The sequence below is a fragment of the Scyliorhinus torazame genome, chromosome 3 (genome assembly GCF_047496885.1).
Source record: "Scyliorhinus torazame isolate Kashiwa2021f chromosome 3, sScyTor2.1, whole genome shotgun sequence".
Classification (NCBI taxonomy): Eukaryota; Metazoa; Chordata; class Chondrichthyes; order Carcharhiniformes; family Scyliorhinidae; genus Scyliorhinus; species Scyliorhinus torazame.
Genome location: NC_092709.1, coordinates 198,263,044 through 198,275,666, shown reverse-complemented (window position 1 = coordinate 198,275,666; position 12,623 = coordinate 198,263,044). Strand labels below are relative to the sequence as shown.

Genomic DNA, 12,623 nt, shown 5'->3' with positions numbered 1-12,623 from the left:
TACAATGAATGTTAAACACAAAGTGTAATGATTAAGGTTAGTGAGCAACAAGCACACGTTGACTTATGAGAATATGATGTAGTGGCAATAATGGAAACATGGTTTAAAAATGGTGAGGAGCACATGATCAGATAAAATAGGGAAGGAAAAATGGGAGGTGGGGTAACAGTAGTGCTGTAAATCGAGTGCATCTTGGAGGGGCAAAGACAGAATCAATTTGGTTAGAGTTGAGAAGCTAGAAGGATAAGATTGTGTTACTGGGATATTCTATCGATCTGCAAGCAGTGAGAAAAGAGAGAAATAGAGGAACAAATCTGTAGGGAAATCTGTGGATGTGCAGCAACTATAGAATAGTGATATTGGGAGACTTCCCAAATATGTTTTGCAATAATGTTACAGTAAAGAGTAAGGAAGGGGAAGAATTTCTTAAATATGTTCAGGACTACGTCATTGATCAGTATATTCTCAGTTCAACTAGGAAAGAGACATATCTGGATCTGGTGCTGAGAATGTGGTGGATCAAATGAATCAAGTGTATGTGGGAAAACACTTGGGTAAAGAATGATCATCATATCATAAAATTTAGATTAAAAATGGCCTGCATCCCTGGTTGCTAAAGGAAGTGGTAATGAAGATAGTGGAAGGGCTTGCCATAGGGGATATACCAGAGGATTAGAGAATGGCAAATGTGATGTCCGAGTCAAGAAAGAGTGCAAGGACAGTCCTAATAGTTGCATTAATATCTGATACACTGACTCGACCTTCTTGCCTTTTGTCTGAAATAAAGCTGCATGATAAGAAGAATCGTTGGCAGGAAAATAAGCATTTGGCCAGTCCACCTTCCCTCATGCTGACATGCTTGCTTTAGTAGAACTTCTGAATTGAAGAGGGCTAACTTCAACAACAGGAGGAGAGTGAATCTAGGCAGGTAACATGGAGCAAAGATTTGACAGGGAAAATTCTAACGGAACAATGGATGATCTTCAAGGCAGTAATCTAGGTACATTCCAATAAGAGTGCAAGCTAAGGGGACAAAAGCTAGGGCTCCTGGGATGACGAAGGAGATGGAGAATATGATCATTCAAAAAAAAAAAAGTGTGACTGATGCATGCCAGGAAAATTCTCATGTGAGAATTAGGCCAATTGCAACAAGTTGAGAGGAAAAATGAAGAGGAAAATAATACTGACAAATAGAATGAGAATAAAATGGCAGCTAAAAAAAAGGAACCGAAAAATCTTCCCCAGCACATAAATAGCAATGCAGAGTGGGTCCTATTAGGGACAAAGACGTGCGATCTGCTTAGAGGTGCATGGAAAGGCTAGACTGCTTACTGAGTACTTTGTATCAGAGAATGTAAGAAATCGTTATATGTTGTATTTTGTTGTAGTATTGTTCTTAAAACCCCGAGTTCAAATACGTACAGGCAGTATATTTGCTTAAGCTGTGATTAAGCATTAGGTTGTAAAGGTCAGGTAATTATTCATTTTAAATATTTACTTGTTTACAGGGAGATGGCTGATGGAATACTGTAACTTTTTTACACCATTCTTAAAGTTACAAAGCCAGAGTGGACAGGGCAAGCCCTTAATCCATCTCATTGCTTGCTCCAAAAAACAATTCAAATTGAATGCAATTCATGGACTCCACAAGAGAGACAGACAAGATCCAAGCTGACAAGAAAAGAGATTGAACTTCATCTTGGGCTTGTTCTAATGCTTGATCTTAGCCAAAAGGCTAGAGGAGATTCCATGTACATAATTAATGAGGGAGTGGTGTTTAGTCTGAGCTAAGCAGGGATATCTTAATAGGATACAGATGATGTAATTAATGGGAGGGGCCAGGTCTGCCTGTGGTTTTGGTAGTTTTGCCATAACTTTTGAGTAGGACATGGGAGAAGGATTTTCAGGTTTTTCCTGAAAGGATCTATCTCCAAAGGTCTGTACAGAGAACACAAGTAATCCTGATTGCTAACTTTATTTATCTTTCTAGGTTTTTTTTTTAAATTTAAAATATCCAATTCATCTTTTTTTCCAATTAAAGGGCAATTTAGCAAGGCCAACCTAAACCTATCCTGCACACCTTTTGGTTGTGGGGATGAGACCCACGCAGACACGGGGAGAATGTGCAAATTCACACAGTGACCCGGGGCCTGGATTGAATCCGGGTCCTCGGTGCTGTGAGGCTGCAGTGCTAACCACTCCACCACCCTGTTTACTGTATTTATGAGTACCTAATTCATTTTTCCCAAATAAGGGGCAATTTAGTGTGGCCAATCCACCTACCCTGCACATTTTTGAGTTGCGAGGACGAAACCCACGCAAACACGGGGAGAATGTGCAAACTCCACACGGCAGTGACCAGAACCAGGATCGAACCTGGGACGTCGGCGCTGTGAGACAGCAGTGCTAACCACTGCACCACCTTGCTGCCCATGAGTGGATTTTAAACTGTATTCAGTTGCTTGATTGGAATATATATAGTGAAGGTGGAGAGCACAAGTTAACGTTTTTCCTTTTATTTAAGAACTGTTTAACGGTTAATTAGACAGTTATTTATTATGTTAATATGGTTAATTCTATGTTTAAATTAAAGTTTGTTTAAACATAAAATATACCTTTTGGTCAGAATCAGACAGTTAGGGACTTCTACACAGACAACAGTCTGACAACACTTGAGAAACTAACAGAGAATTTCCAGCTGAGAGAAGAAACGAGGTAAGATACATGCAGTCAAAAACTTCTTCTGTAGGGAAACAAGGACATAACCACGACCAACGCAACAATCATTGTTAGAGGATCTAATGGATGTGGATGCCTTAGGAAGGGGGAGCTGCGGCGACCTGTATGGGCGACTACTGGGATGTGCACACACACACCACTGGACGAGACGAGGGAAAAATGGCAGGAGGACCTAGGGTTTGAAATAAGTGGGGACTCGAGTGAAGCACTGCACAGGGTCAACTCCACCTCCACCTGAGCAAGGCTAAGCCGGGCAGCACGGTAGCACATGTGGATAGCACTGTGGCTTCACAGTGCCAGGGTCCCAGGTTCAATTCCCCACTGGGTCACTGTCTGTGCGGAGTCTGCACGTTCTCCCCGTGCCTGCATGGGTTTCCTCCGGGTGCTCTGGTTTCCTCCCACAGACCAAAGACGTGCAGGTTAGGTTGATTGGCCATGCTAAATTGCCCTTAGTGTCCAAAAAGGTTAGGAGGGGTTATTGGGCTGCGGGGATAGGGTGAAAGTGAGGGCTTAAGTGTGTTGGTGCAGACATAATGGGCCGAATGGCCTCCTTCTGCACTGTATGTTCGATGTTCTATGTAATGCAGCTGGAAGTGATACACAGAGATCACTTAACTGGAACACGAATGAACAGGTTCTTTCCGGAGGTGAAGGACAAATGCTAATGGTGCCAAGGAGGCATGGCCAACTGTGCCCACATGCTTTGGTCTTGCCCCAGACTTGTCGGGTTCTGGACAGCCTGCTTTGAGGCAATGTCCAAGGTGGTGGGGATGAGGGTGGAGCCTTGCCCGAGAGTGGCAGTCTGTGGGGTATCAGAGCAGCCAGATGTCCTCAATAAGCCAGAAGGCCAGAGGGAGTTGAAAGCCATGGCATAACAAAGAACACAAACAAAAGTGGGAGGGAGGGGTGGGGCTGAGAGGGAACAAAGAAGCATGGAGCTCAGCAAATAACAAAATACATGGCGTCACGCCAACCAAACTGGAACAAGATATAGAACTGAAGAGTGAAGAGGGCACACCAAATGACTAAAGGGGGGGGGGGTTCAGGAAGAAAAGTTGGAGGCCCGGCTAGAAGTAAGTGCCCACTGGAGAACGCAAGACAGGAATCTGCAACCGTTGTAAATAATGAAAGACAATCAATGTATATATATTTTTGTTTTTGATGTACATGCACGACTACCTTTGCTCTGTATAACATTAAAAATCCTTAATAAAAACATTAAGAAAAAGCTTAGCTCTGCCAGGGTCATTCAGCTCTTGGTCTCATTACAGCGTTGGTTCAAACATAGAACATATCGAGTCTGCACCGACCCACTTAAGCCCCCACTTCCACCCTATCCCCATAACCCAATAGCCCTCCTAACCTTTTTGGACACGAAGGGCAATTTAGCATGGCCAATCCACCTAATCTGCACATCTTTGGACTGTGGGAGGAAACCGGAGCACCCGGAAGAAACCCACGCAGACAAGGGGAGAACGTGCAGACTCCGCACAGACAGTGACCCAGCAGGGAATCGAACCTGGGACCCTGGAGCGGTGAAGCCACAGTGCTAGCCACGTGTGCTACCTTGCTGACCAACATGGACAGAAGAGCTGAATTTGAGAGGTGAGGCGAGAGTGACTGCCCTTGACATCAAGGCAGTATTTGACTGAGTGTGGCATCAAGGAGGCCTAGCAAAAATAGAATTAACAGGAATTGGTGAGAAACTGGTTGGAGTCATACCTGGCACAAAGAACAATGGTTGTGGGGCAGAACGGTGGCACAGTGGCTAGTACTGCTGCCTACAGCGCTGAGGATCTGGGTTCGACTGTTGTGTGGAGTTTGCACATTCTCCCTGTGTCTGCGTGGGTTTCACCCCCACAACCCAAAGATGTGCAGACTAGGTGGATTGGCCACGGTAAATTGCCCCTTAATTGGAAAAAATAAATTGGGTACTCTAAATTTAACAAAATAAAAGGAAGATGGTTGAGGTGGTTGAAGGTCAATGGTCTCAGCACCGGGACAGCCCGGTGGCGCAGTGGGTTAGCCCTGCTGCCTCACGGCGCCCAGGTCCCAGGTGCGATCCCGGCTCTGGGTCACTGTCCATGTGGAGTTTGCACATTCTCCCCGTGTTTACGTGGGTTTCGCCCCCACAACCCAAAGATGTGCAGGCTAGGTGAATTGGCCACGCTAAATTGCCCCTTAATTGGAAAAAATGAATTGGGTACACTAAATTTATTTTAAAAATATGATCTCAGTTCCAGGACATCACTGCAGGAGTTCCTCAGAGTAGTGTCCAAGGACCAACCACCTTCAGCTGCTTCATCGATGACCTTCCTTCCATCATAAGGTCAGATGTAGGGATGTTTGCTGATGACTGCACAATGTTCAGCACCATTCGTGATTCCACAAATACAGAAGCTGTCCACGTTCAAATACAGCAAGACCTGGACAATATCCGGACTTGGTCTGACGCTTAGCAAGTAGTACTCGTGTCCCACAAGTACAAAGAGAATCTAACCATCGCCTCTTGCCATTCAATGACATCACCAATCCCCCACTATCAACATCCAGGGGGTTTACCATTGACCAGAAACTGAACTGGACTAGCCATATAAATATTGTGGCTACAAGAGGTCAGAAACTAGGAATCCTGTGGGCAAGTAACTCCCCTCCTCAAAGCCTGTCCACCATTTACAAAGCACAAGCCAGGAGTGTGATAGAATACTCCCACTTGCCCGGATGAGTGCAGCTCCAACAACACTAAAGGAGCTCGCCACCATCTAGCACAAAGCAGCCCACTTGATTAGTACCCCTTCCACAAACATTCACTCCATCCACCACCCACGAACAGTGGCAGTCACGTGTACCATCTACTAGCTGCACTGCAGAAACTCATCGAGGCTTCTTCGACGGCACCTTCTAAAACCACGACCGCTACCAACTAAAAGGACAAGGGCAGCAGATATCTTGCGTTTCCCTTCCAAGTCACTCACCATCCTGACATAGAAATACATCACTGTTCCTTCACTGTGCTGGGTCAAAATCCTGGAACTACCTCTCTAAAAGCACTGTGGATGTACCTACACATCAGGGATTACAGAGGTGCAAGAAGGTAGCTCACCACCACCTTCTCAAGGGCAGCTAGGGATGGGCAATAAATGCTGGTCTGACCAACAACATCCAAATCCCCTAAATGAAAAAAAAGATGAATTAAGATATTGAGTAAGGAGTAGTAAAGTTATGCCTGACCTTTATAGAACACAGAATTTACAGTGCAGAAGGAGGCTATTCGACCCATCGAGTCTGCACCGGCCCTTGGAAAGAGCACCCTACCTAAGCCCACACCTCCATCCTAGCCCCGTAACCCAGTAACCCCACCTAACCGTTTTGGACACTAAGGGCAATTTAGCATAGCCAATCTACCTAACTTCCACATCTTTGGACTGTGGGAGGAAACCTGAGCACCCGGAGGCTCTTGTAAGGCCACAACCGGAATACTGCGTCCAGTTCTGGTCACCATACTTTAGGAAGGATGCAAGGGTCATCAAGAGGTTTAACAGAATGGTTTCAAGGATGAGGGATTTTAGCTACAAGGTTAGATTGGGAAAGCTGGGACTAGTTTCCTTGGAGCAAAGGAGGTTGAGGTGAGATTCGGTGGAGATGTACAAATTTATGAGAGATTTAGATAAAGTAGACAATAAAATATTCCCGTTAGCTGATGGGACAAGGACCAGGGGATACAAATTAACAGCCCGCTTCTACCTCCTTCCTAATATCCACAAACAGGACAGTCCTGTCCATCATTTCAGCCTGTTCTTGGTCCATATATCTTCCCAACTTGACTCTATTTTTTTCGTCTTGTCCAGTTTCTCTCACCTACATCCGTTTCTCTTAAAAACCCTACACCATTTCAACATTTTTCAGTTTCCAGGCCCAAAGCACTTCCTCTTCACTATGAGCATCCAATCTCTATAACACCTCTATTTCCCACCAGAATGGTCTGAGGGCTCTCCATTTCTTCCTTGGACAGAGACCGGACCATTCCCCAACCACCACCACCACACCTTCCACCTGACTGAATTTTTCACTCAGCGAACGATTTCTCATTTATTTCACTTCCCCCAAATTAAAAGCATTGATACAGGTCAACTATGTGAGCCCCGGGGAAGGAGATGCGGAAGGTGATGGAGATTAACAAGGATCTGCGAGGAAAAATGGAAGACCTGGTAAACAGATCCAGGTGACAGAATTTGAGGATTGTGGGGCTGCCCGAAGGAGTTGAAGGATCGAGGCCGACTGAGTATTTTGCCGCGGTGCTGGCGAAACTATTGGGGGAGGGGGAGGACCCCTCCCGATATGAACTGAATCGGGCTCATCGGTCGTGGAGGCCTGTACCAAAGGCGAGTGAGCCACCAAGGGTAGTGACTCTGTGCTTCCGTAGGTACAGTGTGAAGGAGAAGGTCCTGTGCTGGGCCAAGCAGAAGCGGGTGGTGCAGTGGGCTGGAGCTGGTATACGTGTATACCAGGACTTTACGGTGGAGCTGGCGAGGAGGCGGGCTGCCTTCAACCGGGTGAAGAGGGCACTGTACATTAGCAAGGTGCAGTGCGGCATTGTATATCCAGCGAAGCTGAGGGTGACTTACACGCTCAACGGTGGAAGCAGCAGAGGGGTTTGCGAAGGCAGAAGGACTGTGACAGAACTGAGAAATTGAGAAATGGCCATGTGCCGATGTAACCTCATGACTGTATTTTCTTCTTTTTTGTTTCACTGCATGCGGGTGTATGGGCTAAAGGAGCCAATGTTGTATATATTTGAACAAGGGACGTGATTGGACCTTTACTCAAAATGAGGGCTCTTTGGGGTGTAGATGGATATGCTGGGTTTGTGTGCTAAAAGGGGATTTCTGGGCTTTCCTAGGGTCGGGCAAAGAGGAAACGGAACAGGGTGGGGGCCTCCACGCTGGCCGGTTTAAGCCAGCCAGTGAATGGGAGTGAGGTGGGGGGAGGGGCTGCGGCCATCTGAGCCTGGCAGAACAGGGTCCGAGTGGTCGAGCCAGGTGGAAAGTTGGGGGGAAGGAACCGAGGTTGGGGGAGGAGTTTTACAAGAGGCAGTGGACGGGAGGAGTTTGAGAGGGGAGGGGGGTGTTTACAATTCTTGGGTATCATGTACGGTACTCTTTCAGAGGCTAGATGGCATTGAGTGGGGGGGGGGGGGGGGGTGGGGGCGGCGGGAGTGGACTCTATAGGTTAATGGTGACCATGGGCGGTCCTGGACTCCTTTTTCTTTTTCTCCTTTGATTTTTGTTTCCACCGTGGGAGGGTTTGCTTTATTGGATGCATATATTGACAGGTGGGCCGTTGTTTGGGGTGGTGGGAGGATGGGATCATTGTTATTGTTAAGGGGATTGATTTTGTATTTGTCACCGTTTACTGTTTGTGGGTGGGGTGTAAATGTTGAAGGAAAATGTGAAAATGGAGAATAAAAACATATTTTTAAAAAAACAACTATATGAGGCCTTGTTATGCCCATCTTTTTGTAGGGTTTCCAGTACATTATTGTTCCAGTCCTACTCAGGCCCCCTTCCCCATTTATTTTTCCGGTACATTGATGACTGTATCAATGCCATTTCCTGCTCTTGCCCGGAATTTATTTTCCAATTTCCACCCTCTCGCACCTCACATGATCTATCTTTGACACTTCCCTCTGCTACCTCGACTTCTCCGTTTCCATTTCTGGGGACAGGCTGTCTACTAATATTCATCATAAGCCCACGATAAGACCATAAGACATGGGAACAGAATTAGGCCATTCGGTCCATCAAGTCTGCTCTGCCATTCAATCATGGCTGATATGTTTCTCATCCCCATTCTCCTGTCTTTTCCCCCTAACTCCTGATTCCCTTATTAATCAAGTATGATGAATCAGTATTGCAACAGCTTTGACACCCAAATTGGATTGTTCTTTCGACTGTTTAAAAACTTGTTCTTCTCCCTCTCCACCACCCTCAACCAGGAGTTGGGCATTGAGGTTTGGCAGCAAGTGAAATGGCCCCTGACTGCCGATCGTCATGGTGAAAGCTTTGTAAAACAGCCAGGTTATACCATGTTAATTCCGCAAACGCATGGATCGGAGGAGTAGGGGGGTGTAGAACTGAACAGTTCAAAATGAAAACAAAATAAATATTGTTCCAGTGCAAAGCAACAAAAGACACAAGGTCATCTCGACTAAAGTAAAGCAAGAGCACCAGGAGAAGGAATTAGCAGATATTATATTAAGTGCAAATTTTCAATCTCGTTACAAATGCATAATAGATTAAGTTCTTTATATAGATTGCCCAGTACAATCTGTCCACTGGTGTACAGTACTACATAAAAGTACAGCATAAAAAGCTCAGGAGATCCGAGACGGCAAATGTTAACGGCATATTAACCAAAAGAAAAGACCGCAAACATGGCATACAGCATAAAGGTCCCAACTAGGACTACTGGTCATGCCGATCTCAATTCAGGCCCCAGCTGATGGGTCTCCACCCATTAGTAGGGGAGCTCTTTTCCACGAGCTCCACGGGGAGATCAATCAGGTCGTCCTCGTAGGTCTTACGAGGGTTATTACACCCACCAAACTCCTCGACTTCACTTCCTCACACCTGGCCTCCTGTAAGGACTCCATTCCATTCTCCCAGTTTCTCTGTAGTCATTGCAATCTTCCACAACTGTGCTTCTGACATACCTTTCTTCTTCCTCAAACAAAAATTCTCCCGACTGTGGTTGACAAGGTCTTCACTTATATCTGACCATTTCCAAAACTTCTGAGCCCATCATTTCCTCTCCTTCTCAGGATAGAGTTCCCTTTATACTGGAAGATACTTATGTTATTACACAAGGCCCTGTTCTTTGTAGACAGAAAGAACATGTACACACACAGCACTTGTGTACATGTGTGTACACAGAAACAAAATAACGAACAGCTATTCACTGATTCATTCCCAGGGCAACATCTTGACCAATCAGGGTCAAACTGCCTGATTTAAATTTCAAACAATGCTTGGCAGTTTTCTGTCAGTCACTGTCAACTGGTGCATTTTCTATGGCAATGTCTCTACCAGAGTCCACTTGCCAATCAATCAGCATTCTCTTCTCAGACAATATAAATTGCTGCTTTTTCCTTGGACTGGTATTTTTGCGAAGTGCCCTAATGAATGCAAGATGAAAAGCTTTGACATGTCTCTTTGTCAGCAATACTCAGGTTCCCTTTGTCCACAATTTCCACTCCACTAGCCTTCAAATTCAAAGGATCATCCTTCGTTATCCCTGCCACCTCCGGCATGATGCCAACACGAAAGTCATCTTCCACTCCCCTCCCCGGTCAGCATTCTGAAGGGACCTTTTCCTCTTGTGATACCCCATCCCCTTCCAACAACAGCTTCCCATGCAATTGCAGATATAACACTGATCACCTGAAGCAGTGATTTACTTGCACTTCTTTCAATTTAGTACACTGTATTCACCGCTTATAATGAAGTCTCCCCTGCATAGGAGATCAGATTGGTGACCGCTTTTCAGGACCCTTCCACTAAGTCCAAAAGCCCTGGGCTTCCAGTTGCTTGCCATTTTAACTCATCTTGGACTCATGCTCTTGCCCTCACCCTGCTGCAGTGCTCCAGTGAAATTCAATGCAAACGCGAAGACCAGCATCTCATCTTCCAATTCTGTCCTAATTAGACAGGAGGTTACAGCCTTCTGCTTACAACACTGAATTCAATCATTTCAAACCATGAACTCTGTACCCCATTCTGAATCTGATTTTTGCCATATGCCAGTTTGAATCTTATTTTTCATGTTCTTGCTTTCGGACAGGATTGTTCTGCTGTGTGCACTCACTCTGGAAAAATGTTCTGTCACTTGACTACAACTACTACCACTCCCTTTGTTTCATAACCATTACTATTTCATTTCTCTGGTCTTCTGCTCCATCCCAGAACTTCTGTTCTTCATTCCCTGCCCCACTTTTGACGGCATATAAACCATCATATTTATGCCCTCCTTTAGTTCTGTGAAGAGTCACATTTGACCCAAAACATTAACTCTATTTCTCTCTCCAAAGATGCTGCCAGATCGACTGAGTATTTCCAGCAATTTCTGCTTTCATGACACAGACCTATGTTTGGGCAAGAGATGCAGGGGGATGTAAGGAAGAACAACCTGGAATTTTCTATCTTGGAGGATGACAGATGTGGAGACAATCAATCATTCAAAAGGAAAATGAATGGGCACTTGCAGGAGCTCACATTCTCCTATTGGCTTCCAGGTTTCTTCATTGCCAAATAAACCAAAAATACCAAATCAAAACACAGAATGGTAATGAATCAACTTTATGTATCAATTAAAATAGATGTATTCAAATCAGTAAAAAATTCAGATAATGTTGATAAACCCTGAGCATTGCTCTTGCATGCTTTTCATCTCCATTCCCATGTGTATTACTGGCTTGTAACACCAGTTATACGGTGTATCTAGAATATTCATCACGCACATTCTTTTTTCCATACCTTCTTTGCAATGCATAGAGTACGGAGACCCTCTTTGGCATAATCATCCAAATAATTCTGAGTCCTTTCCTGAATGCCCTTCTGTTCCTGGTGGCCTGCAAGAAAACGGGTCAATTGAGAACTAGCTCAAAACACTGCAAACTATTCTGTATGACAGAAGCCATTTTCAATTCTATATCATGAACAATTAAACATGACCCATGTTACTGCTGAAAACAGATGGTCTGTGGTTAAAAAAAAGGCACAGTGAAATCAGAGAACCACTTTGCAAACTGTGCATCAGTATAGTTCAATATTATAAATTTACATTTACCATTTATTATTTTAGAATTAAAGGAAGATCTGTGTGATATGATCCCCATGCCCATTTGACCATATCTTTCTATCCTAAGAATCTATCCTCGGCAGCACCTCCATTTTTCTCAAATACATATTGGCAACATAATCCAAAAGCACAGTATTAGTTTTCACATGTAGGCTGACGACATCCAGCTTTACCTCACCGCCATCTCTCTTGACTCCTCCACTGTTGCCAAAATATCAAACTGCCAATACAACATCCAGCACTCAACGAGCAGAAATTTCCTCCAATTAGACATTGGGAAGTCTGAAGCGGTTTTCAATCCCCACAAACTTTGTGCAGTAGCTACAATTCCATCCCTCTCCCTGGCAACAGTCTGAGGTTAAGCCAGTCTGTTAGCTCTGTTCGAGCAATATCTTGATTTTAAAAATCCCATCCTTGTTTTCAAATTCCTCCATTGCCTTGTACCTCCCTATCTCCGTAATCCATAAAACCAGAAGACATAGGAGCAGAATTAGGCCATTCAGCCTATCGAGTCTGCTCCGCCATTCAATCGTGGCTGATATGTTTCTCATCCCCATTCTCCTGCCTTTTCCCTATAACCCTTGATCCCCTTATTAATCAAGAACCTCTCTATCTCTATCTTAAATACACTGTGATTTGGCCTCCATAGCCTTCTGTGGCAATGAGTTTCACAGATTCACCACCCTCTGGATGAAGAAATTCCTTCTCATCTCTACTTTAAAGGATTGTCCCTTCAGTTAGAGGCTGTGCCCTCAGGTTCTAGTTTCTCCCACTAGTGGAAATATACTTTCACGTTCACTCTATCTAGGCCTCTCAGTATTCTGTAAGTTTCAATGAAATCCCTCCCCATCCTTCTAAACTCCATCGAGTATAGGCCCAAAGTCCTCAACCACTCCAGCCTCGCAATCCTCCAAAATATCTGTGCTCTTCTTAATTACGATCTTCCTACCCTTCTCTGCCTCTATATCTCACGTTTATCCTTTAAGACATTTATTAAAACCTGCCTCTTCGACCCTGCTTTTGATCAT

At 44.8% G+C, this 12,623-nt stretch overlaps 1 protein-coding gene across 1 annotated transcript in view; it reads right to left on the bottom strand.

The window, feature by feature from the left end:
- atp10d (ATPase phospholipid transporting 10D) overlaps nucleotides 1–12,623 on the bottom strand; it is a 375,226-nt gene that overhangs the window by 71,925 nt on the left and 290,678 nt on the right. Inside the window, 1 exon segment of the mRNA XM_072496710.1 lies at nucleotides 11,271–11,365. Coding sequence (XP_072352811.1) covers nucleotides 11,271–11,365 — 95 coding nt within the window.